This window comes from Magnolia sinica, chromosome 9 (genome assembly GCF_029962835.1).
Source record: "Magnolia sinica isolate HGM2019 chromosome 9, MsV1, whole genome shotgun sequence".
Classification (NCBI taxonomy): Eukaryota; Viridiplantae; Streptophyta; class Magnoliopsida; order Magnoliales; family Magnoliaceae; genus Magnolia; species Magnolia sinica.
The window spans coordinates 76,762,539-76,790,474 of NC_080581.1; the positions used below are offsets into that span (position 1 = coordinate 76,762,539).

Below are 27,936 nucleotides of genomic sequence, written 5' to 3' on the forward strand. Positions count from 1 at the left end.
TTTACTCTTCCTTGAGGGAGCTTCCGCAGGAGGTTAGGGGTAGGGTGGCTTTAGATTTTTCAGGCATTGGTGCCATTAGGAGGGGAGTCCATGTATAGTCGGTTATGATAAGTTGCCCTTTGTCATTTTTTGAGATTTTGAGCAACCCAAAGTACATCCTTGTAATCAGCCTTTTCAATGAAAGATATTTTGCCAATCCCAATATAAAAAAAAAAAAATTGCATCCTGTCACTGCCTAGACTCGGGCATGGCGGGAGCTCTGTGGGCCCACTTTTATATATGCGTGCCTTCTTTGCCAGATAATTTTGCAAGCGGATTAGGACTAGCATACTGAGTAAACTCTACGGGGCCTACTGTGATTTATGTATTTTATCCACTCCAACCATCCATTTTACTTGGATCCTTACTCTTGCTCAGGTGGTAGACTCTCAAGAGTTTCAACACCAGGTCAAGGGTTCAAGTATCCATACATGTTGAAATCCGTATCCATACATGTTGAAATCCCAATATCGCCTATGTTAAGTAAAAATTAATAATAATAATAATAATCCATCCATTTTACTACATAATTTTGGGGCTTGAGCCTAAAAAATGGAGCATATTCAAAGCTCATGTGGACCACACTATAGAAAACAGTGTGAATTGAACATATACCATTGAAAAATTCTCGAGGGCCACATAAGTTTTGGATCTAGCTGACATTTGTGTTTTCCCTTCATCCATATATGTTTGATCTTATGAACATGTTGGATGACAAATAAACATGGCTGTTGGCCTTCTAAAGGTTTCAATTGGGGAAATAATTATTCCCACTGCTTCCTGTGGTGTGGTCCAGTTGAGTTTTGGATAGTGTTTGATTTTGAGCTCAACCCATCAAATGAGATAGAAAATTGGATGAATGGCGTGGATAAACTAGATACATTCTCTGTGGGCCCAACAGAGTTTACTTGTACGATAAAAGCACACAGCAATCCAATTATAGGTATGAGCCGAAAAGCAAGGCAGATCCAAGACTCAAATGGTCCCGAATGGACAAGACTGTGTAGCATCCATTGTGGTCCGCTGCAAGTAAATAAGTCAGTATGCCCCATGTTCAGCCAATGAACCCTTAGATGGTTAGTCGAAACAGACCAATGGTCTGGATTACAAAACCGTGAACATTTAAACAGGCGAATTTGTCTGGATTAAAAAACCATGAGCGCCATTTGCAACCCGGCAATACAAAATAGCACCATTGTGTTGAAGAAATGCTCTGGTGATCTCGCATACAGCACTATAAGTTAGAGTGCTACTAGTTCCATTCGGATACTTGAAAAGTACAGTGCATTGATCTAGACTGTTCATTCAAGTCCAAATCACATTTGATTGGCTAATGTACAAATGGTACACCAATCCAGTACACATTGGGGTTGGAAACAGATTGGCTATAGAAAATAAGGCCAAATTAAGAATGGATTGGATCATCCAATAAGTGTAGTTGTTGCATGGTAGCCCATGAAATGTGCCCTGAACTAACAGACGGTTTAGATCGATTAGTTAGACTATCCAAGTGAACTCAGGCAACTAGCTACACTATGAGTTAAGAGGTGGCGATTGGCTGAGTTTGGGCTAGATCTGGATTGGGCCGGGCCGGGCCAACATATAGACATCGGGCCTGTGCCTAGCCTGGGCGCAGCATGGGTCGAAGCCTGAGCGTGAAAAAAGATAGTTAGGGGCTGTCTAACCCAACCCGAACTGGCCTATCACAAGGCTATTTAATGTTCTTACCAACTAAATGATGGGTTAAAAACTGCATAAAGCCCTACTCCCACGGGTCCTTACTCTTACTCCAGTGGTAGACCCTGAGGAGTTTCAACCCCTGGTCAAGGGTTCGAGTACCCATAGGTGGTGAAATTCCACTAGTGTGAGTGTGTGGGGTGTGTGCACGTGTGCATTAGAAAAAAAAAAAAAAAAAAAAAGCCCTACCCCCATCAGACAAACAACGGTTTCCTACTCACATCGGAGTAGAGGCCAAAACCGCCGGTAAATGATATAGATAGAAACGATTAAAGATATATAGCTACGGATTAATTCCGTAGTAGTAGAACTTATGTCTTCCAATAATCCATAGCCTAGAGTAAAGCTTTCTCATCAAAAGTATTTTAAAAAAAAAAAGTGATGTGGTCTCCTGCCCTGCCAAGTAAAAAAAAATAAAAATTTGCTGCACCATGAATGAATGTTGTATCAAGAAACAGATAGGTTGCCATCCTTTGTTGCCTGATGCCATTTGCATGCTGCCACTCATCTACTGTAAAACAGCATACATACCACCAATCTGGACTGTTCAAAACATGGGCCACGTTGTTTTTGAAATGTTGCAACTCATCCACTGTTTGTGTGGCATTCAAGATACCAATGTGGACCACCCACATAATGGGCTCCTTTGTTGGCGAAGCAGTCTAAAATCATCAAACAGAAGCTGGCTGCAAAAGGCTTTTATCAAAGATGGAATCATATATTGGACCATAGATATCACAAGAGGGAAACAAAAAGCGGGATGGTACAAGTACCAATGGCTTTGAGGATTTTTAGTCACTTACTAGTAAGAAAAATATAATGATGCACCACATTCACATTGAGATAAAAAAATCAATGTAGTGCAAACATAATTTGTTCAGTATAGGATGAAGTATTACATAATTCTTGGTATATAGTATCTAAGATTAACCCATCAACAGAGTAGATCACGCTCCCAACTTAAACTAATTTTATGGGTTTTATAGTATAAAAAGGGTACAAATTTAAATGATTAGCAAGATGTGAGCCTTTGAACATAATGAAATTGCTGTGAATTGTGATAATGTTTTCTTGGAAAATGGTTCTCCTACCTTTCGACAAAGAGGATCTGAAAAAAATGGGTATGATCTGAGGAAACAAATAGAAAACTACTAGAGTTTTATGGCAAAGATGTTCCTGACAGTGTAAGAGGGAGTAGAAAAATATATTCAACTTCCTTATTTTGTCTCCAGAAAAGAATAATGTGAAGGAAAAAAGAAAAAAGAAAAAAAAGGAACCAAAGAAAAAAGAATAATCTCAAGTCTTTCACTTGTCTCAACTTAACTTACCATTGCATAAGCTTAGCTTTACAGGTTGTGTTCATAAAAAGAAAAAAGAAAAAAAGGAACCAAAGCCAAACATGATTAGATGGAGTAAACTGAAATGAACATAACAAGGAACTAGATTCAGTAAGCACTGAGTTTTCAGCAGATGTCTTGAAGATGGATAAAACTATGAGCCAGAGCCACATAATGCAACTCATTACAATGTACATAGGACATAATGAATCTATCCAACTGAAGTTTGAAAGGGCAATCACCATATCATCATTGCAAGACCAATGAGAAAACAATAGAGATTGGACATTGGAATATATGCCCGTCCTCTTTTAGAACAACTAAAGAACCAAGATGGCATGGCAGTTGGAACAGTTATTTTAGCCTAATGCTGATTGTCTACAACCAGTCATAGGTATTCAGCCTTTAACAGTGTCAAAGGTAGTCAGCCTAATGCTGCAAAAGAATTTGGTCAGCACCTAGCTGGGCAATGACAGAGAAAATACTCATCAATGTATTAACAGTAAGGTTCTAAACTGCGATTATACGAGTGAAGCAGTCAGCTGCTGCAAGGGAATGGAAATGAACCTGTTATTTGGGAGATTCTTCAAGGGAAGCACTCAGCCTAACCAGTCAGTTCTAACCTACAAAACAAATCTCAGCCATTAGCCACTGTTCCAGGTTATTCCATAGATACATATGCTCCAAATATCAATCTTATGGTAAAAGATGATTACAAACTTGTTAAAAAAAAAAGTCACACTTGAATTTATATCCGAAAGAAAGAAAGAAAGAAAGAAGACTTTTAGTTATCATGAAACACAATGGAACCACATGTTCCCACTTCCAGCATTCTGAAAACTTCCACATGATTTCATTAAGAAAATTTTAGATTTAACCAAGACTTGAAAAAATGAAGGAAAAAAAAAAAATCAATTTAGTCACAATTCAGTTGAGACTTGTTCAAGATTCAGTCCACTTAACTAGTCAAAACTCATAAAACTTGAAAAAAGAAAACTCGATGAAACTCGACAAAACTTGAATCTGCTCGTGATGTCTCAAAAACAAGATAACCCAAATAGGAAATAGAGATTAAAACATTACAAAGAACAACAACCTCACTTAGAACCATAGATTTTCTATCAACTGTTTCATGTTTTATTTCTTCATCATCCAAACATCTCTTCCACTCCATGAAAAATTCTACTATCACCCAAATAAAGAACACTGAGTGAACTGCTATACTGATAACTAGTAGTATCGTATCTATGAAAGCTTATGAGCATGCAAGAACACAATTTAAAGCAACCATTGTCCGCGCCCTCGAAGAAATGCTTCCATTCTTTGAGACCAAAATATGTAGTTGGTCCCATCAAGTTCAACATTAATAGGCTTGGAAATTTCATTGCCAGTAGACAGAAAAGCGGAGAATGATTGGTGGCCTGTGAATGACGGTGGCAACAACGTCAAACAGAAGGGAGGCATGGAGAGTCTTTGATGGTGATGGTGTTTTGAAGAAGGATCTATGAAATCACTTTTTTTTTTCTTTTTTTCTTTTTTTTGAAAAGTGAAAAAGGGGTTAACGCTTTGATGCCATAATAATGTTTGACAAAGACTGAATTTTTATTAAGAGTAATTACTCCTTTATACAGAATATAATGCCAAGAATAGCAAAACCCAAGAATGAAATATAAAGTCAGATATCCTAAATATAGTCTAAATATACAGTCGGATATCATAAATATATATAGTCTAACCATATATACACTAGCCAAAGAAGACTAAATCAGAGCCTACAATCAAGGCAATAATAATATCTATCACTAACACACTACGCTACCTAGCGCACACTATTTAATATGCTAGTTCTAAGAGACATTTATTATAATATAAAAGGAGAGACTAATATTTAGCTTTCTAGACACAATTGCTCTTTCCACCATGAATATTCATTATCAGAGTAATTATTGTACAATAGTGAGAATTTGGATTACTATATTAACCAAAAACTTTTAAAAGGATACATGAATTAAACAATCATAGTGTGTGTAAATTGCATATAATGTATAAGCCTAAAAAGAAGAGAAGTAAAATTGTGGTTTTTCCTGATAGTAATGGTAATGTGCATTCAACATGCTTTCCTAACATTTTTTTTTTTTTTTTTTTTTTTTCTTTTTTTTTTTCTTTTCCCAAAACAGGGCACTGCCCCTATATCATTGAACACTGAAATATGATGTACAGACACACCTTCGGGTGGGTGCCACACAAAACTTTGGGCCCCACCTATCATATCTTCTACACAGAAAAACCGAAAGAGAAACGCACCAACCCAACAACAGCCCCTCCCAGGACCTACAGCTACCCGGAGGACCCCACCTTGCTACGAAGCAGCAAGCAAACCAACAGCCGACTCCTCCAATCGGTTACCTACTACTGGACCCTCAGGCCGAGTCTGCCACTCCCCCAACCAACCACATGCCACTCTCCCAACCTGCATTGATCCACCGACAAAAAAGCCACCCCGCTGCCCCCTCCACTGCTTTCCTAACATGTTCCATACGTGTTTCCAACATGGCTATTTAAAGAAAATGAAGCATTTCAGCCACATAACTATGAATTCCATGAAAGTGAATGATCTTCTGCTGATGGCATGGCCCCTTATGTACATATCTACAACAATAAATACCAAACAATAAAAAGGTAGAAAGCAAAAAATAGACGCATCTCAATGGTACATTCCCCAAGGATAACGCATATAAGTTTATAATACAAACAATGTACCCATCTTAATATGTAATAGATGATTTAGAACATTGCAAGCATAGTTAGGAGAAAATTGAAAATGTGGATTATCATGATGAACTCAAAATTTCCTTTACTTTATTCATTAATTTTTTGTTGGTAAATAACTTACAGAAAAAATATGAAGGTCAGCATGCACAACAGCGATGACATCATTGACATTGTGTGACTTGGCTGTCTCTTCAAGAATTCTTAAGCGGCCCTTGTTTACGTCAATTGCATACACCATACCTACATCATGACAAGGCATTAGGGAAAAAGCTTTGCTAAGCCCACACACATGTTAATGTACACACCAGGTTTACCAGCATGCAAATTGGAATATGAGATGCCCTGGGCCAAGTATCAGGTCAGTCCACTAGTCAGGCGGGCAATAGTTCGCGATACAAATTTATGGTTGATAAAAACTAGGCTGAAGTTTTCTAACCCATCACATGTTTCTAATATAGTGGTCCACCTGGACCAGATTTATTTTTGGGTAAGAACAACAATCCCGTCGCACCCGCTTATTGAAGGGCTTGGATATTGTACCTTTCTGCCATCGTAAAATGTATGATGCTGTGTAAATGGTATGCCTTGTACACAGGTATGGCTCATAACGCTATGAATGAAATGTTCAAATGCTATATTCACATATAGATAAGAATTACAGGATCCAGTGCATCAGGACAGGATTAGTGACCTGATGCAGGCAATCCATACAGGTGAAGCCCACAGTCCCCAGATCTAGATTGCTGACCAGATAGGCCACTCAGTTTTTGGTGATGACCAAATTGATGTGATTTCAGTACTAAACAAGCAACTATTTTGGGTAGTTTTAGCAGGTTTTGGCCCTTCACTTATCTTAGACGGACCAAAAGCAAGAAGACTCGATTTGGACATGGAACAAGAAATAAAAATTTAAAGCACGGATGGGCCCCATTTTGGATGGTGAATCCAAAAATCATTCAGACTTGATGACTCTACATGTCCAATTTGTCCCCTTTTTTCTTGACTGATGCGGCATCATCTTCTTTCTACCATCAACAACCATTTAAAATTTTATTTATTTATTTTTTTAATTAGGATATTTGAATTTGGGATTTTCGGGGAATGCCCATCCATGGCAGGGCCCTTCCCTTTACATCTACAGTCCTTAACCATTTCATGGAACCTCTTATATGACATGGCATATCAGGAGTTTGGACATTATACCCATCTTAATGCATTGAGAGATTCAGGACTCAATAATTCCTCACCCATCCAATATAGAGGATCGAATTTCATTGAAGATCATCTTCGCCTCTCAAACATGAAGCCATGAATAGAGTCTTTCCTCCCGGCGCAGCACAACAGTCGACAATGGTCTTCCGGATTGTGGATCCACAACAGACACCACCAAACCTGCAGTTAAGTTTTGATCTGTTAGGAAATATATACTTACCAGAAGCCCCAAATCCCAACACAATTGAGCTGAAAGATGAATATAGGAAGTTACTCCTAGATTCTCACCAATAGGAAAAGCAGACAAAAGTAATCCCAAAGTCAATGAACTACAATTTTTAGCAGATTAATCTAATTGACTTAGACATGCAAGGCGCTGTAAGAAACGACACTAGCATCTTATGTGGCAGCCAAGGCAAACTCAACATGCAGACACATCATTCAACATGGTAACATGATATTATTAATAGCAGAAAAAGGACCGTCGAACAACCACATGTTACTTGTTGATGAAGACTGCATCTGGGCGAAACAAATCTCCATTGTGGATTATCCTATGTCCCATGATCGAACCATCCAAAGGCCTAGACTTTTTTGCACATAACACAAGGGTCAACGTTTTTTACCCTAGAAGACTGATCATGATCGCCTAGAGAGTGGGCCACCATCGTGGGTCCCTCATGAAGATTCCTCTAACTGAGTCTCTTAGCACAAGATTGTGATTAGATTTTCTCCTAGTTTTTACTTATCGAAATAATTTTATAGTCTCACTTGCTATTTCCATCACTTATTGACAAAGTGAAGGACGTGAGGTTGAGCACCGTCTTCCTCAAGGGGATAACTATTCCGAATCCACAGAACTTCTCTATACTCCTCACAGAGACTTCTCGAATCCACGAGTAAAGAAAGCAGGAAATAGAAATAAATTCTAATAAATTCAAAATTGATTAATGAATGAATAAAAATGAGTTTACAACCCTTTAAATGGGGATACCAACCAACATGAAAGAAATCAGAGGCAAACTAAAACTAAAACTCCTAGAAATTCGCAACTTACTATAAATAGTAAATTTACTTTTTATATTAAGTTTTGTATGTGGCTTAACCACATTATTCTCCTAATTATTCTAAGCACTTTTCATGTTGGACACAACTACTAAAGCCCAACGGATGAAGAGTTATAATCAAACTAAAACTTACTATTTATAGTAAAAACGGAACTAAACATGGAATTTGACTGTCGATAGGATAGAATCTCGCAAATTCGGCGTGGGCAACCTGGCATTGCCAGGATGGTTGGCTAAAGTAGCTCGTCCTACCCCAAAATCATATATGATACGTCGAGTAACTCATTCCGATTTGCGAGATATGCCTGTTTATGGTTCTGATGGTCTTGATGATTTCTACCTCTGATCGGGCCTTCTCTGATCCATCTTGGACATGAAAGTGTTTGCAGCCCGCTCTACATCAATCCCCTCCACTTCAAAAGAACTCGTCCTCGAGTTCTCATGCTGCTTTGGTTCATGATACTCGGTCTGGTGCGCCGTAATGATACCCGGATCAAAAGTTATGATCAATTTACAGTCCACCTTCTTTTGGTCCAACCATGCTAGGAATGTATCTGTGACACTTTCTACATCAGACCCCTCCTCTTGGAAAAAAACTCGTCCTCGAGTTACTCAAGGACTTGGTTCATGATTTTGAGATAACTTTTGATGCCGATGTTTATTAGCCTTTTTCTTGTACTTGACATTGGGCTTTTGAGTTGACATAATATATTCACTCATGCTCTCCTTAACTTGGCTAGTATGGATCAATTCCTTCACTTCTGCCTTCAAAATCTCACATTCCTTTTGATAATGTGGACAATTAGGCAAACTTATCTCTGTGACAAGATCAATATGGTTTTGTATATCTCGTATGAGAGGCAATTTATTGGGGAGTTCATCGAGCACAATATCTTTGAACTCCTGCAACACTGGCTTCAAATCCCCTAGGATGTTCACAAGTTGCATATATTCTTTCTTTTCAACTAATGGATATATATCTCTTATTTTCTCAGATTGTTTAACAAAAGCCTGTTCAGTTGTGAGAGATTGTACAATCTCCTTGAACTCCTACAACACTGGCTTCAAATCCCCTGGAATATTCACAAGCTCCATATATTCTTTCTTTTCAACTAAAGGATATATATCTCTTGTTTCCTCAGATTGTTTAACAAAAGTCTGTTCAATTGTGAGAGACTGTTCCTCAACTTTAGAAGTCATGAGTTGGTTCTCTGCTCTCATAGGGAGTAGGCCAATCTTTCTACTATCTTTAGTAAATTTAAATACGTTATCCTGACCTCTATGTGTAGTAATAACATCAATATTATTTTACATGGGCAACCAAGTAACATATAACAAACTTCCATGTCAACTACATCACAAAGTCCTTGATCCTTATAATTTTTACTAATTGAAAATGAGATAGTATATTGTTCGGTTACTTCTATTTTATTGACCTCCTTGATCCATCTAATTGTGTATGGAAATGGATGCTTTTCTGTTTTCAGTTGCAGCTTTTCCACCATTATTTTCAACATGAGATTCTCATTGCTCCTTGTTGACAGATGCCTTAAATTTGTGCTACTCGACCAGTCGAGAGCCTGGCTCAACCGGTCGAGTGGGCCACTCGACTAGTTGAGGGCTGTTCGACTCAAATTCCAGCGACTTAGGTTTTTTGGTGTCCGGGCTGCTCGATCAGTCGAGGTTACATAAATCCTGCGTGGACTACGTAAATTTAAGGCGGTTTCAGACTTTTCCGGACTAGGTGCACAAGTGGGGTTTCCTAAACTATAAATAGGGGTCTCTAGGGCTATTTTAAAGGATTTTAAGGCTTCCTAAAGGTATTCTAAAGGGTTCTAGGGTTATTAAAAGGTGTAGCAAGGGTGGGATTCGACGTTGTTCGAATCGGGTAAGTCCTCTCTCTTTGTAATTGATGCTTTCATAGTGGAATTTTGTCGCTTTGTGCCGTGGTTTTTTTCCGAAAGGGTTTTTCACGTTAAATCTGTTTGTTCTCTTGTGTTTACTTGGTGCCATTGTATTGATATCCTAAATCTAGATCTGTGTGATCCTGCAGGCCAAAATCCCAACACTCCTGACATCGATTATTACATTACAGACCTTTTGGCTTACAGTGCACCTCATTCGAAAGATGTTGTCTCGCTATAATTCTATTTCTACCTTTGGCATGTATAAGGGCTTCCTCATGATCGAAGTGGTGGCCTGCAATTTACCAGCATCTGATAGTGGTTTGCAGAAATTGTGGTTGTGTCATACAACGACCACGGGCGGTTGAGCATCACTTTGAGTTCGGGGTGAAATTAGCGCATCCGCAATACAGTTGAGGGTTGCCTGTAATCCTAGCATGGTCAACTGACTCACCCGGTGGAAAGCTTCCATTCTCTCCGAAAGATAACGAATCCCTAGATCACCGTTCATAGGATTTTGATTCATACCTTCGTTGTTTGTCATCGGCTCAAGGAAAATCCTTGCTCTAATACCAATTGACGCAAGGATGAACATGATGAGGTTGATCACCATCTTCCTCAAGGGGATAACTATTCTGAATGCACGGAACTTCTCTAGACTCCTCACAGAGACTTCTCGAATCTATGAGTAAAGAAAGCAGGAAATAGAAATAAATTCTAATAAATTCAAAATTGATTAATGAATGAATAAAAACGAGTTCACAACCCTTTAAAAATAGGGATACCAACCAATAGGAAAGAAATCAGAAGCAAACTAAAACTAAGACTCCTAGAAATTCACAACTTACTATAAATAGTAAATTTACTTTTTATAGTAAGTTTCGTATGTGGCTTAACCACATTATTCTCCTAATTATTCTAAGCACTTTTCATGTTGGATACAACTCCTAAAGCCCAACAGATGAAGAGTTATAATCAAACTAAAACTTACTATTTATAGTAAAAACAGAACTAAACATGGAATTTGACTGTCGATAGGATGGAATCTCGCAAATTCGGCGTGAGTTACCCGGCATAGTGGGCTTGGTTGGCTAACGTAGCTCGTCCTACCCCAAAATCATATATAATACGTCAAGTACCTCATTCCGGTTTGTGAGATATGTCTGTTTATGATTCTGATGGTTTTGATGATTTCTGCCTCTGATCAGGCCTTCTCTGATCCATCTAGGACATGAAAGTGTCTGCGGCCAGCTCTAAATCACTTATGTTGTGGCCCACTTTGGAGGTATCAAGCAATGTTGGAATAACATGAAATTGGCCATGTTTGAAAGCTTCTTGAATTAGATAGCTCTCCAATGATTCCAAGATCACATAATTTTGATATTGTTTGATTTACAGCCAATTTTGTGGACAACATACAACAATGACATGATTTCAGCATTCCTATTGGGATTTCTTCTTTGCTTGGGTGTTAGATTAAATTATATTGGTTGTTTCGTTTAGATGTTATTTCCTATTGGTTGAAAGTTTAGTAGCTTATTTCTCAATATATGTTGATATTAGGATGATTTTCTATTGGTTAGAGACTTAAGAGTAGAATATGATTGATTCTTATTGGTTGGAATTAGTTATGTGGCATGTTGGAAGTTACGTGGCATGTTAAAATTTATGATTAAAAGCAACCCTCAATGCAAGAGGGAGGGGGTTTTTGTTTTTGTTTTTGTTTTATTTTTTTGTTTTCGTTTTTTTTTTTTTTTTAAATATCCAAGTATTATTGAAAAAAAAAAAGGTGATCAATCAAATTTCATTTATTTTGGAACATGGTTTTCCCCATTGGAAATTCATGGAAAGCATGTTTTAGTTACTCCACTTTCCTCATGTGGAGTGTGTTCTTCTTCATTGTTGCATTCTTGAGCGGCTACCCAACTGGGCCATTTGGGACCGCACGACATGTGCAGGACATTTGTGATGGGTGTACCCATTGTCATTTAACCATATGAGGTAGGCTACACACACACATATGAAAATAGTAGTTGGCTGAAAGAACTCACTCTCCATTGTGTATGTAAGTATGTAGCTTAACTGATAGTTAAAGAGCTTGAGTTTTTGGCCAAGTGATCTAACCCGTGCATCCCACCTGAAACACGACTAGAAGATCCTACACACGTGGTCGTGCATTGATGAGCATGTAGAACTACTATACCCGCATACTTGTATATGCTCAATGTACCATGTTAAACATGTACATGATACGGGCATTAGTACTAAATACTCTAGGATACTTGTGGTGAATGTCTTGCCAAAATCCTATTTTGTTAAGCTGTCATCATCATCATCTAAGCCTTATCCCATATTGGGGTTGGAGCTGCTACACATCCTATTATGTTGTTCCACTCTACTTGAAACGTCAGATTTTCACATGGTGTGCCATAAAAGCTGTTACGCAAAGGTAATGGAAGCAACCATTACACGTTACAGGGTTGTAACGGACGTAACAGACGTTATGGAAAAAAATGACCTGTAATTGCAGTTAACAGTACATTACATCCTCTATAAAGGCTATAATAGCCCCGTAATGGTCTATTACGGGACATACAGGTTTTTCATACTTTTTAATCAACATTACGGGGTAGATATAAGTTTTTCAGGAGTTTTTAAAGTAGAGAGAGAGAGAGAGAGAGAGAGAGAGAGAGAGAGAGAGAGACCATAATGGCTGTTAAAGGGCCGTAACAGCTATTGTGCTCTGTATCGTAAAGGTAACAGCGGTGACTGTAATGGTTATAGTTACAGAACACCTCATTTTTAGGATTCACTAGTAAAAGATATGGCAAAAGCTTGAAACCAGCTATCAACCTAACGCAACCCTCCTTTACACAAGCCTGGGATGAGCAATGGGAGCACAAAACTTCCTTTGGAGGATTTTATTAGTTCATGTAAGTAAAAAAGAAATACAAAAAAAAATATTACCCGCTGAAGCATTGAAACTTTCACATATGAATTGTCCAAACCAAACATCTTAATATATACCCGAGAAATAGGCCTAATACACGTCTACAGAAATAAGTTGTGAATAGTTGTCTTGGCACATGCCCAACACCCATCTGAAAGGTTCGTAACATACATATGTTGAACACCAGTCTGATAGGTTCCTAATACCATCAAGACTTTTAAAAGGCATGCATAGTTGAGAGCAATGTTACAAAACTGGACCTGGATGTTAACGGAGTTGACCTGTCTTTGAGGAGAACCACTTTAATACTCTGGCTAAGTTTGATACACAGGCACTAAAAAACGATAAGCACAGCATACAAAGTAACTCAAATTGAAGCGTCTAAATTGTGAATCCAAGTGTAGATGGATTATAAATAAGAAGTTACACTGACTTGCAAGGGAAGGCCCACGAGGACATGGAGGTAGTAAGAAAAGACTTGACCCATGGTCGAACTGAAGGTCTAAGCCTGAATGGCGGAACAGAGTTCATGGAGCAAACCCCAACAGATTGGTGATGACAACGACTAACTTGATTACTTAAGCATCTGATTTTGTAGCCATTTAGTGGATGGAAGAATGGAAATGACCAATGGTCCTCATTAAGCAAACAAGGGTCCATGAATCCAAGTTTAGATTCTTTGAACCAGCACTGACGTTTAGTCCACAGCTTATCTACACTGAATCCCACAATATGGACGGTTAAGCAGCATCTAAGTATGCCATGTATACGCTTTTCAAATGCCTGTATATCAACCATCGCATTCTCCCATGTATCAAATGACTCCCCATCTTTGAGTCCTGTTTGACAGACAGAGGATTAGATGGTTGTCTAGAGACAGAGATAGGAGAGGACAGAGAAAGAGGAAAAAAGAAAGAAAGAAAAAGAGACATGCTGGTACATCCAATTTCCTTTTCTTGTTTGTGCTACACACCCAAATACCCGTGCAGCCCCCTGCCCATCTGAATACAGACATATGTGCCACAACAACAAATTAAGGTGTGTGACATCCTAGTTTTCAATATGGTGGACAATGGGTCACACTATTTTCAATCTTCTAGTGACAGTCATTGACTCTTTTTATGGAGGAGAGAGGAGACAGACAAACCAGGAAGGTCACACAAAACTGCCCAGGTCGAATAATTCCAATTAAGGACTAGAAAATCTCAAAAACCCAGTTGGTTTTGTTTTAAAAACGGGTATCATATGAAACCAGACCGCCATATCAGACGTTTCCAGTCCAAAACTGGTGTAATTGTCCAGTCCAATCTTGATTTTAAAGCACTGTCTTAGAGGGTCCTTGTAATTGATGATCAGACCTTGTAAACAATTTGGCATGAAGTGCAGTGTGTACCTGACATGAGGGGTTGCATTAGTCTATTTCATGCTTCCCAAATCTACAATGAGGCACCAAATTAATGTTCTGGCTTACAAAAATTGATTACATATTTTGCTGGTACAAAAAATGGTTTACCTTTAGTTTCAAATTAAGTAGTTACAATCTGATGCTCTCATAGCACACAACTTATAGTGCATTGACTTGCATTTATACCCATGGATCAATCAATTTGGACACTCCATTAGGTCTAGCCCACAATTCATGGGTCACAATGAAAGATCGTCTGTCAAATGATCATAACCATCCAAAGTGGCCCTTGCATTTTATGCCACTCTATTTTCAAGCGATCAGGATCTTCTAGTTGAGATGAATATATGGAGGTGTAAATGGACCAACAAATGGATGGCTCAAATTGACGACCAGGCCCGTTTGGTATAAGCAATCTTGAGCATCTATTTTATAGGCTACTAATTGGATGGTTAAAATCATCTAATCGGGGCAAGTTTTTCTTAGTGGCCTTTGATGTGTGACCCAAAATTCATTGATTTAATTGCCCATGCATCCAAATGCCGCGCATGCATAGAACTAAGTGTAGAACTGTCCACAAGAACAAATAAAGAAACACTTCACTCAAATATGTGAGGCTGAGGTATGCCTTCGCCAAGTGAAGCATAAGCCTCACATTTTTTAACATCAAAAACAGCCTCGGTGACAATTTCTTTCACAACCATGTGTAAGGCATGCACCTTTTAAGACATCACCGGTACCATCACCATGTCATTCTTAGCCTTGTGCAAGCTATGTGGGCTCTTGATTTACACATATTTATAAACCTTCCAGCGGTTACAGAAGTTTTGGGGCATGTTTAGGTCAAGTTTTAGTTTCTTTCCCAAAGTCATTTTTGAGGAAACATCTAGGCCCCACAGACGACGTTAGCCTTTTGTAACTCTATGCATTTTCCATTTTGCAATAAACTCAAGCAAATGAGAACTGGGAGAAGCAGCCCCTCCAGACGATTCTGTAAAGGAATCATACTTTGTACGTTATGAGATATGACATATGCATCAAAATCATGGTTTTAAGAAATGGACGAGTCAGGTGTCGACCTGCCCGAGTCAACTCAGACTCAGTCAGACCCAATCTGGTTTGACACCACGAGTCACCCCCAACACAGGCAAGGCAATTCAACCACGATTCGGCTGAGTCATGACTCAACTCAGGGTCGAACAAGTCAGGTCGAGTCCCCAAGGCTTTTAACCATGATCAAAATGCATCAATTTATATTTCTATTTCACCAGAACAGAATGAGCGTAATGAAGCTTCTAAATAAAAACTTTTAGTGAATATGCGCTTCAGTTTTTGCACCATGTATAGGCATAGCCTTCAAACCCTATTTTAGAAAACTGGCTGGGGTAGGGTCAGGAGAAAGAACTGACCTGCACTCTCATCCTGAACTGAACATAGACCGTCTTTCAATAATCCTGCTTGTATGCAAGTCTGAGAAGCAGAAAAAATAAAATAAAATGTTGAACTCATTAGCAAACTTGATAAAACAATTGAAGCAAAAAGTCGTCAATAGCAGTGAGGAAGATTTATGATCAGTTGTTTGAAGAATGTTGCATTTCATTCTTAAGAAAAGCAATTAGGGTAACATGAGGAATTGCGAACTCAAATTTCCTTCACTAGGAAAGCCACAATTCATTTTCCGATAGACACTAAGTAAAGAATAACTGACTCAAACAACAATGGAAACATTGATGGCAAGGGGCCAATGGTTTTTGGACATGTATCAGAGTGCAAACAACCCTATGATCTGAGTAAGTTGAAATTGTACCACACTGCCCTAGTCCCATGCATTAACCATGTACTTGGTATTCTTTGTGATGAAGATCAATTTACTTTGAATTGAATAACCATCCAGACCCTTAAACGGACGAAATATCAAGTCCTTTGAAAAGGAAAATAATCCTTTTGGAGGATTATTTATCAAAATAATTTTATAGTCTCACTTGCTATTTCCGTCACTTATGTTGTTTCCCACTTTGGAGGTATCAAGCAATGTTGGAATAACATGAAATTGGCCCTGTTTGAAAGCTTCTTGAATTAGATAGCTCCCCACTGATTCCAAGATCACATAATTTTGATATTGTTTGAGTTACCACCAATTTTGTGGACAACATACAACAAGGACATGATTTCAGCAGTATTGGGATTTCTTCTTTGCTTGGGTGTTAGATTAAATTATATTGGTTGTTTCTTTTAGATGTTATTTCCTATTGGTTGAAAGTTTAGTAGCTTATTTCTCAATATATGTTGATATTAGGATGATTTTCTATTGGTTAGAGACTTAAGAGTAGAATATGATTGAATCTTATCGGTTGGAAGTTATGTGGCATGTTGAAATTTATGATTAAAAGCAACCCTCAATGCAAGAGGGAGGGAGTATTTGTTTTTTTTTTTTTAATATCCAAGTATTATTGAAGAAAGAAAAGGTGATCAATCTATTTTTTTTTTTTTTTTTTTGGAACATGGTTTTGCCCATTGGAAATTCATGGAAAGCATGTTTTAGTTACTCGACTTTCCTCATGTGGAGTGTGTTCTTCTTCATTGTTGCATTCTTGAGCGCCTACCCAACAGGGCCATTTGGGACTGCACCACATGTGTAGGACATTTGTGATGGGTGGACCCATTGTCATTTAACCATATGAGGTAGGCTACGCACACACACATATGAAAATAGTAGTCGGCTGAAAGAACTCACTCTCCATTGTATATGTAAGTATGTAGCTTAACTGATAGTTAAAGAGCTTGAGTTTTTGGCCAAATGATCTAACAGGTGGGTCCCACCTGAAACACAACTAGAAGATCCTACACACGTGGTTGTGCATTGATATGCATGTAGAGCTACTATACCTGCATACTTATATATGCTCAATTTACAATGTTAGACATGTACATGATACGGGCATTAGTACTAAATACTCTAGGATACTTGTGGTGAATGTCTTGCCAAAATCCTAATTTGTTTAGCTGTTATTATTATCATCTAAGCCTTATCCCATATTGGGGTTGGAGCTGCTACACATCCTGTTATGTTGTTCCACTTTACTTGAAACATCAGATTTTCACATGGTGTGCCGTAAAGGCTGTTACATAAAGGTAACGGTGGCAACCGTTACATGTTACGGGGTCGTAACGGCCGTAACAGCCGTTATGGAAAAAAAGACCTGTAATTGCTGTTAACAGCACGTTACATCCCCTAGAAAGGCCATAATAACCTCGTAATGGTCTATTATGGGACATATACAAGTTTTTCATACTTTTTAATCAACATTACGGGGCAGATATAAGTTTTTCAGGAGTTTTTTCAATTAAATAAAAAAAATTAAAAAAAAAAAGAGGAGAGAGAGAGAGAGAGAGAGAGAGAGAGAGAGAGACAGTAACGGCTGTTACAGGGCCATAGTAGCCATTATACCCCGTATCGCAAAGGTAACAGTGGTGGCTGTTACGGCCACCGTTACCATTACGTAACACCTCATTTTCAGGATTCATCAGTAAAAGATGTGGCAAAAGCTTGACACCGGCTATCAACCTAACGCAACCTTCCTTTACACAAGCCTGGGACAAGCAATGGGAGCACAAAACTTCCTTTGGAGGATTTTATTAGTTCATGTAAGTAAAAAAAGAAATACCAAAAAAATATATTACCCAGTAAAGCATTGAAACTTTCACATATGAACAGCACAAAAGAAATTAAGATTGTCCAAACCAAACATCTTAATATATACCCGAGAAATATACCTAATACACGTCTACAGAAATAAGTAGTGAATAGTTGTCTTGGCACATGCCCAACACCCATCTGATAGGTTCCTAACATACATATGCTGAACACCAGTCTAATAGGTTCCTAATACCATCAAGACTTTTAAAAGGCAAGCATAGTTGAGAGCAATGTTACAAAATCGGACCTGGATGTTAGCGGAATTGACCTGTCTTTGAGGAGAACCACTTTAATACTCTGGCTAAGTTTGATACATAGGCACTTAAAAAAGATAAACATGGCACACAAAGTAACTCAAATTGAACTGTCTAAATTGTGAATCCAAATGTAGATGGATTATAAATAAGAAGTTACACTGACTTGCAAGGGAATGCCCACAAGGACATGAAGGTAGTAAGAAAAGACTTGACCCATGGTCTAACTGAAGGTCTAAGCCTAAATGGCGGAACAGAGTTCATGGAGCAAACCCCAACAGATTGGTGATGACGACGACTAACTTGATTACTTAAGCATCTGATTTTGTAGCCATTTAGTGGGATGGAAGAATGGAAATGACCAATGGTCCTCATTAAGCAGATAAGGGACCATGAATCCAAGTTTAGATTCTTTAAACCAGCATTGATGTTTAGTCCACAGTTTCTCTACACTGAATCCCACAATATGGACAGTTAAGCCGCGTCTAAGTATGCCACGTATATGCTTTTCAAATGCCTGTATATCAACCATTGCATTCTCCCATGTATCAAATGACTCCCCATCTTTGAGTCCTGTTTGACAAACAGAGGATTGGATGGTACCTCCAATTTTCTTTTCTTGTTTGTGCTACACACCCAAATACTTGTGCAGTCCTGCGCATCTGAATACAGACATATGTGCCACTACAACAAAGGTGTGTGATATCCTAGTTTTCAATATCTTGGATAGTGGGCCACACTATTTTCAATCTTCTAGTGACAGTCATTGACTTTTTTATGGAGGAGAGAGGAGATAGACAGACCAGGAAGGTCACACAAAACTGCACAGGTCGAATGGTTCCAATTGAGGACTAGAAAATCTTGAAAACCTAGTTGGTTTTGTTCTAAAAACGGGTATCATATGAAACCAGACCACCATAGTGGACATTTCCAATCCAAAACTGGTGTGATTGTCCAGTCCAATCTAGATTTTAAAGCACTGTCTTAGAGGGTCCATGTAATTGATGATCAGAGCTTGTAAACAATTTAGCATGAAGTGCAGTGTGTACCTGGCATGAGGGGTTGCATTAGTCTATTTCATGCATCCCCAATCTACAATGAGGCACCAAATTAATGTTCTGGCTTAAAAAATTGATTACATCTTTTGTTGGTACAAAAAATAGTTGGCCTTTAGTTTCAAATTAAGTAGTTAAAATCTGATGCTCTCATAGCACAACCTAAAGTGCATTGACTAGCATTTATACCCATGGACAACCTAATCAATCAATTTGGACACTCCATTGGATCTAGCCCATAGTTCATGGGTCACAATGAAAGATCGTCTGTCAAATGATCATAACCATCCAAAGTGGCCCTTGCATTTTATGTCGCTCTATTTTTCAAGCCACGACTGGGATGATCAGGATCTTCTGGTTGAGATGAATATACGGAGGTGTAAATGGACCAACAAATGGATGGCTCAAATTGACGACCAGACCCATTTAGTATAAGCAATCTTGAGCATCTATTTTATTGGCTACTAATTGGATGGTTAAAATCTTCCAATTGGAGCAAGTTTTTATTAGTGGCCTTCGATGTGTGACCCAAAATTCATTGATTTAATTACCCATGCATCCAAATGCCACGCATGCATAGAACTGAGTGTAGAACTGTCCAAAAGAACAAATAAAGAAACACTTCACTCAATTATGTGAGGCTGAGGTATGCCTTCGCCAGGTGAAGCATAGGCCTCACATTTTTTAACATAAAAAAGAGTCTCGACGACAGTTTCTTTCACAACAAGGTGTAAGGCATGCACCTTTTAAGACATCACCAGTACCATCACCACGTCATTCTTAGTCTTCTGCAAGCCATGTGGGTTCTTGATTTAAAGCATATTTATAAAGCTTCCAGCGGTTACAGAAGTTTTGGGGCATGTTTAGGTCAAGTTTTAGTTTCCTTCCAAAAGTCATTTGTTGAGGAAACATCTGGGCCCCACAGACGACATCAGCTTATGGTAACTCTATGCATTTTCCAATTTTCAATAAACTCAAGCAATTGAGAACTGGGAGAAGCAGCCCCTCCAGACGACAACAAAAACCAGCATTGTTTTCTGCCTAGCCCACATGTTTCCCAAACAAACAGATTCTGTAAAGGAATCATAGCTTTGTACGTTATGAGATGTGACATCTGCATCAAAATCACGGTTTTAAGAAATGGACGAGTCAGGTACGACCTGCCCGAGTCAACTCAGACTCAGTCAGACCCAATCTGGTTTGACACCACGAGTCACCCCCAACACAGGCAAGTCAATTCAACCACGATTCGACTGAGTCATGACTCAACTCAAGGTCGAACAAGTCAGGTCAAGTCACCAAGTCTTTTAGCCATGATCAAAATGCATCAATTTATATTTCTATTTCACCGGAACAGAATAAGCATACTGAAGCTTCTAAAAGAAAACATTTAGTGAATATGCGCTTCAGTTTTTTGCACTGCGTATAGGCATAGCCTTCAAACCCTATTTTAGAAAAATGGCTGGGGTAGGGTCAGGAAAAAGAACTGACCTGCACTCTCATCCTGAACTGAACATAGACCGTCTTTCAATAATCCTGCTTGTATGCAAGTCTGAGAAGTAGAAAAAAAAAAAATTTCTTGAACTCATTAGCAAACTTGGTAAAACAATTGAAGCAAAAAGTGGTCAATAACAGTGAGGAAGACTTATGATCAGTTGTTTGAAGAATGTTGCATTTCATTCTTAAGAAAAGCTATTTGGGTAACATGAGGAATTGCAAACTCAAATTTCCTTCACTGGGAAAGCTACAATTCCTTTTCCGATAGACACTAAGTAAAGAATAACTGACTCAAACAACAATGGAAACATTGATGGCAAGGGGCCAATGGTTTTTGGACATGTATCAGAGTGCAAACAGCCCTATGATCTGAGTAAGTTGAAATTGTACCACACTACCCCTATTCCCATGCATTAATCATGTACTCGGTATTCTTTGTGATGAAGATCAATTTACTTTGAATTGAATAACCATCCAGACCCTTAAACGGACAAAATATCGAGTCTTGTGAAAAGGAAACAGGTAATAGCAATACCCTTTTGTTGTGTTATAGATTTTAGCACACACCTGCATGCCGGTTTTGATGTGGACAAAATCATCCATAAGCAAGGATGGTTCATGAGGAACCTGAAGTTCAAGAAAAGCATTGTTAATGATAAAACAAGGCAGAAATATCTAGTACAGTAAAGTATTGTTGGGACGAGGAAACATGCTCTTTTATGTTCATTTAGAAAAAGAAAAAGTGCATGCACACCGATTGTAAACTTGATTAAAATTTGGGAATTGGATTGGAGTCTGAAATCCATGATGAATCAAATCTAGGCGCTGATTAAGTTGGTAGGGTGTCATTTGACAATGTCACTTTCAGGCAGTGTGTGAGGTGTATGTCCTATATTCTTGGCACATCTGTTGCGTGTGGGCTAGAGTATATAGGAATGTGTCCATCTTCAAGGTGTTCTATTGGCAGGGAAATTATTGTATATCAGGGATGTGGTGTGTATAGATGCCGTTTAGTCATTAAAAATGAAATAGAGCAACCATGACAACCAAAATGATGGCAGCCACATCTGCATTTTAGCTGTATCTAGTGGTAAATCCATCTTTTCTGTGGTGGGTAAAAAAAACCATCATTATCATCCAAGACTTGTCCCAACTAAATGGGGTCGGCCACATGAATCCTGTTCCACGATTCCACTCTATCAAGGACCATATTCACCATAGGTCATCAAATCTTTTCTTACTAACTCCACCCATATCCTTTAGGACCTTCCCTTACCTTTTTAGAGCCATCAACTTGATAGGGCTGGGTCTATCACAACGTGCTGGGCAATAATCCGGCAGGGAAATAAAATATTCAACTTTTTGCTGATTTTTATTGACAAGGTTGTCAGCGTTTCTTTTCACTATGGACGAAATGGTGATGTGTCCTTATGGACTGGCATATGTGAATCTATGTCATACATCAAGGTATATCTTCAAAGCACTAACCAAATAGGTCCATAAACTGTGCAGAAAAAGACATTACCATGCTATTCTTCTTTAGGTACAGTGGTATGTTATGAGGACCTTATATAAGACGAAAACCTCAATATACGGAATTCATTGATAAAAAAAGAAAAATCATCTTTTCCCATTGCTTTATAATAAAGAGGTGTACTTCAAGCCTACAAGTTTTTTTTTTTTTTGTTACACACGCAATCACACCCCACGCACTCACACCACAGTGGCATTTCACCACAATGGGTACTCAAACCCATGACCTCGTGTTGAAACTCTTGTAAGTGTACCACCGAGGCATGAGCAAGGGACCCAAGCCTACAAGTTGATAAGGCAACCAAACGTTAATTCTATAAACCCATTCCCGGATGAATTTAGGTTGATTTGATTTTATCTGATACTGCTGAACTTCCTACAAAACTCCAACCTTTTCAATCAAGAATTGTTCACTCACCCATCTTGCATACTCGCAACATGAAATAAGGACTAAGCAAACATCCGACTTTATCAGGTAAATACAGACATACCATCACTTCACCTTACCATAAATGCACCTCCAAAATTCAAAGTAAATTCACAATGTCTTTATAATCATGTCTTTTCCATGATTCGAGCCCGTAGCTCAATGGTAGACTTTTGTCTGTGATAAGACACAGGCTATGATGATGATGATTGGCATTTGCATAAAAGTGAGGGGAATGTCAGTAGAAAAACAAAATGCTTAACACAGATAAATTATACATCATAAACTGTGCACAATAGAAAATGACTAAAGCACCTTCTGTTGGCTTTACAAAGCCTTATAACTGTACACACCACAATTGTTGGCTTTAGGAAGCCTTAGAGCCGTACACACCACAAAGATAATAAAAAACTTTTGTATTAAATTATTTTGCTATTTCCTTTTCACTTTGCTTACATTGGACGTACAGCACCCCAACTGTTTATACAGTAACTTGCTACCATGTGAAATACCTAATATGCCCTCATTAACTACATTTATTCTACCAGTTTCAAACGTTTGGAAATCCACTAGCCAGAACAAGTGCAAAATGTGGAAATTCCAATAACCACAACATGTGGCATTTCAAATGCCATGAAAGCTTCTAGAGGTTACTGGAGCATCTGAGCCATCCATTTGGTTTGGACGCTCCAACACTCCCCTTCAAACTAAAACCGGTTTTATTCCAAGCATTGACGTTAGTCGTCTGAATGTATCAGTCAGTAATGCCTTCGTGAATATGTCCGCGACCTATCCAGTGGTGTGACAGTACTCCAATTTCACCACTTTCTGCTTCACTTGATCTCAGAGAAAATGGTATCGAGTATCGATGTGCTTGCTCTTTCCATGCTGCATCGGATTTTTTGAGAGCTTGATTGCTGACTTGTTATCCACATATATAACTGTGGATCCTTCCTGCGGATGCTTCAGCTCTTTTAGCATGTTTCTCAACCAAATCACCTCACAGACCGTGGATGATAATGCCACGTACTCTGCTTTACATGTGGACAAAGCAACAACACTTTGCTTCTTTGAGTTCCATGTGAAAGCAGTCGATCCAAGATAAAATACATAGCCAGTGGCGCTCTTTTTTTCATCTTGGTCACCTCCCCAATCGCTGTCTAAGTATCCATACAGTATTGCTTCATCTTCATATGGATAGAAAAGACTGAATTTCATTGTTCCTTTGACGTACCTGAGGATTCTTTTTGCAGCTAGCCAATGTGATTCTTTTGGTGCTTCCATGTACCTACTTAGAAGCCCAACACTATAGACGATATCCGGCCTTGTGATTGTGAGGTACCTTAGGCTTCCAATCAGACTCTTGAACATAGTCGAGTCAACGCTTCTTCCTTCTCCGTCCTTTGTCAGTTTTAAGCCCATTGCTACAGGCGTGTTTACAGCATTGCAATCGGCCATCTTGAACTTTTCAAGCAATTCCTTGGCATACTTCTTTTGAGATATATAGATGCCACCATGTTGTTGCTTCACTTCAATGCCTAGAAAAAAGGACATCAGACCTCCGTCGGTCATCTCGAACTCCTTAAACATGACCTTCTTGAATTCATCAAACATCGGTCGGCTGTTTCCTGTAAACAACAAATCATCAACATACAGGCATGCTATAAGCATATCGTCATAAGCATTCATCTTGATGTAAACTGCATGCTCATATGAACATTGGGTGAAGCCGTTCTCTTGAAGATAGTTGTCGATGTGTGCATTCCAAGCACGAGGAGCCTGCTTCAACCCATAAAGGGCTTTCTTTAGTCGATACACCTTGTGTTCCTCCCCTTGAATAACAAAACCTTCAGGCTGGTCAACATATACCTCTTCTTCCAGAATTCCATTCAAGAATGCAGATTTCACATCCAGTTGGTAGATCATCCAACTGTGATGGGCTACAAGGGAGATAATCATCCTCACAGTGTCAAGGCGAGCAACAGGAGTGAAGGCTTCTTCATAGTCCACCCCGTACTTCTGTTTGTAGCCCTTTGCTACGAGTCTTGCCTTGTAGCAATCGATCTCACCATCAGCATTTCGCTTGATCTTGTAGACCCATTTGACGCTAATAGCTCTTTGGCCTTAAGGAAGTAAAGTTAGATCCCATGTATAGTTCTTCTCAATGGCTTGGATCTCTTCTTCCATAGCCATCCTCCAGCATTCTTCTTCTACAGCCTCCTCAAATGTAAGAGGTTCATGGTCCGCATACAAGTAGAACAAATTTACTTCCTCAGTTTCAGCGTATATATCGTTGAGGCTCCTCATTTTGATAGGAGCCAAGGGTGAAGGAGAACTGGATGATGATGTGCTGGCTGCATTTTGATTTGATGGAATACTTCCAAAGGAGATGGAACGTATCGCTGGACTTCTGCGTGCAGACGGTTCGGTGGAAGAGGGTGTTGCAGGTGTCTACTCCTGGTTCTCATGCTTCTCTTCTTCATGTTCTTCAACCTCGACTTGATTTTCTTTGGCTGAATGTTCATCGTTCCATTTCCAAGCTTCTTCCTCGCAAAATACAACATCTCTACTTACCACCACCTTGTTAGTTAGTGGGTTGTAGAGCTTGTACGCCTTCGATACTTCACTGTAGCCGATGAAGATACACTTCTCGCCATGATCATCAAGCTTTTTCCTTCTCGCTTCTGGAACTTGAGCATAGGCGACACACCCAAAGATCCTTAGGTGCGCCACGCTCGGTTTGTAGCCACTCCATGCCTCCTATGGTGTCATGTTTCTTACGCTCTTGGTTTGACACCGATTGAGCAAGTAGGCAGTACATGCAACTGCCTCTACCCAGAAGCTTTTTGGCATACCTTTCTCTTTGAGCATGGTTCCTGTCATGTCGAGGATGGTGCAGTTCTTTCGTTCTGCAACGCCATTCTGCTATGGCGTGTAGGTTGCAGTGTGCTGTTGCTTGATTCTTTGATCCCTACAATACTCTCGAAAGGCATTTGAGGTGTACTCTCTACCTCTGTCAGATCTAAGGGTTTTGATTTTAAGACCACTTTCTTTTTCTACAAGGGCCTTAAAATTTTTAAAAATAGTAAAACCAGCAGACTTTTCTTTGATTACATACACCCACAATTTTCTACTGAAATCATCAATGAAGGTAATAAAGTATTTATTACCTCTAAGAGAGATTGGCTCCAATGGTCCACAGATGTCAGTGTGAACCAACTGCAACGGTTCTCTTGCTCTTCGGGATACTCCACTCGGAAAGGAGTTCCTTTGATGTTTCCCAAGTGTGCACACCTCACACACTTGTTTTAGAGCTTTAATGTTAGGCAAGCTATGCACCATGCTTGATGATGACAGAAGTTTCAGGCCACTGAAATTTAGATGGCCAAAGCGAAGATGCCATGTCCAAGAATCATTCTTTACTTTTCCATAAAAACACTTCTCGAGCATTGTGTTTATATGGAGCGGAAACATACGATTCTTCGCCATCTGGACTTTCGTAATCAAATATCCATATGCATATCTCTTATGGAAAAAGAAGAATTCTCCATGTGTATAAAATACCCTTTTTCGAGGAGTTATCCAAGACTCAGTATATTACTTTTCATGTTGGGTACGTAGTACACATTGGAGATCAAATTCGGCACACCATTTTTCTGATGGAGATAAAAGGTACATTGTGTATCCGATTATAGCAAGTGTGTGCAGTAACAGTGCAACAAGTGAAAAGCAAGTAAAAAAAATAATTAAAAAAGGTTTTTATTTTTATAGCATTGTGGTGTGTACGATTCTAAGGCTTTGTAAAGCCAACACCTTCAGTATTGTCAGCCGCTCAACTAGGTCAGCTCTTGTAAAACCTTTCATACTGTTTGCCCTGTCATTTGAAGAGGTGGCTCCAAATCAGCCACACATCAACAGCACATAAGATCATCGACTGAAGAAAATGAGATGGGAGAGAACCTGAGGCTGAAACTGGGATCACTATTATTCCAATTCATAAGCCTCATGGCTTCCTCAAACCCAAGATATTTTATCCACCGTCTAACCATCCACTGGATAACAGAAAATTAACCATGAGCACCTCTATAATCTATAATAATTAACTGACATGACAATTCATCACCACAACCAGTTTGATGTGGTCAGCACATGGAAACTCGTTCAAATGCCATTGCAACGCACATGTAGGAATTAGGAAATCAGGGCCATGTTTAAGGCAGCACAATCATGATCAACCAGGACAGTAATCAGGCCAATCCAGTCATCAGGTGGGACACAAGTGTAAGTTGAATCAGAACGTGGTGACTCTTATTTAAATCATATGTTGTTTTCATATAGGTTATTCCCCTGATGAGAAACAGACCTGATTTGCATGCCAGGAGATCTTGATGATGGAGCATACGTAACACACGGCTCGAATGTCCTATACACATGCAATGTAAGCATTGGAGAAGGTTGCAAGCAACATTTCAGTTGCAGATGATGAGTCCTGATTTAACATTATTTTACCTTGTAATATGTACAACTACAATAAAAAGTGAAAGTTCTTCCGTTTACACATGAAGATCGAGATCAGGCTTTGATATTATAGATAGAATGCTACATAGAGTCAAAGATACACACTTGTGGTGAAGCATGATTATATTCAGAGCATTTTTTATGATATAAAGACAACTTTGCCATAGAAACACACGTGTCACTACACGTGGAAAACGTCTGTACTGACTGCTACCAATGATCTGGTACCCAAAACAAAAAAAAAAAAAAAAAAAAAGAAGCTGGTACCGATGATCTGGTTGGCCACAATATGGGTAAACTATGGAGGTATTCAAATGAACCTGGTTTCTAGTGATCCGTTGATTTTATGTGATGTAGCACCCCATGAAACACTTTGGACCCAACTTTTACCTTGATTGGAAACTTTGCTGGACTACGAAAAAACGAAACACTTTCTCACTTGATTTGCCTCTCTTTTGCCATGGCCCACCAAAGTTTTGAATCGGGGTAAAAGTTGGGTCCTAAGTGCTTCATGGGGTGTTGCATCACATCA

General features: G+C 39.0%; 1 protein-coding gene across 4 annotated transcripts; it reads right to left on the reverse strand.

Moving 5' to 3' along the window:
* Positions 1–5,748: 5,748 nt before the first annotated feature.
* Positions 5,749–27,380, reverse strand: LOC131255736 (uncharacterized). Of its 4 annotated transcripts, XR_009176341.1 has the most exons (8): positions 27,250–27,380; positions 26,847–26,938; positions 26,700–26,760; positions 22,967–23,056; positions 21,494–21,553; positions 15,833–15,893; positions 7,133–7,277; positions 5,749–6,125 (listed from the first exon to the last, which is right to left on the reverse strand). XR_009176341.1 is itself a non-coding variant. In XM_058256538.1 (7 exons), the coding sequence occupies exons 2-6, from the start codon at positions 26,933–26,935 to the stop codon at positions 7,180–7,182; spliced, it is 369 nt and encodes a 122-aa protein (XP_058112521.1). In that variant the 5' UTR covers positions 26,936–26,938; positions 27,250–27,380; the 3' UTR covers positions 5,749–6,125; positions 7,133–7,179. The 4 variants fall into 4 exon arrangements, 3 of the variants coding, with proteins under 3 accessions (XP_058112521.1, XP_058112520.1, XP_058112522.1); XM_058256538.1 differs by lacking the exon at positions 22,967–23,056; XM_058256537.1 differs by lacking the exons at positions 7,133–7,277; positions 22,967–23,056.
* Positions 27,381–27,936: the final 556 nt, after the last annotated feature.

Coding starts and splice junctions, on each gene's coding strand:
- LOC131255736 (XM_058256537.1), bottom strand. CDS start 26,935: ATGGTTAGACGGTGGATAAAATATCTTGGGTTTGAGGAAGCCATGAGG. Junction 21,554..26,699: donor AGCGGCTGACAATACTGAAG/GTGTTGGCTTTA, acceptor CTTGAACTTCAG/GTTCCTCATGAACCATCCTT. Junction 6,126..15,832: donor AGTTCAGGATGAGAGTGCAG/GTCAGTTCTTTC, acceptor GTCATGATGTAG/GTATGGTGTATGCAATTGAC.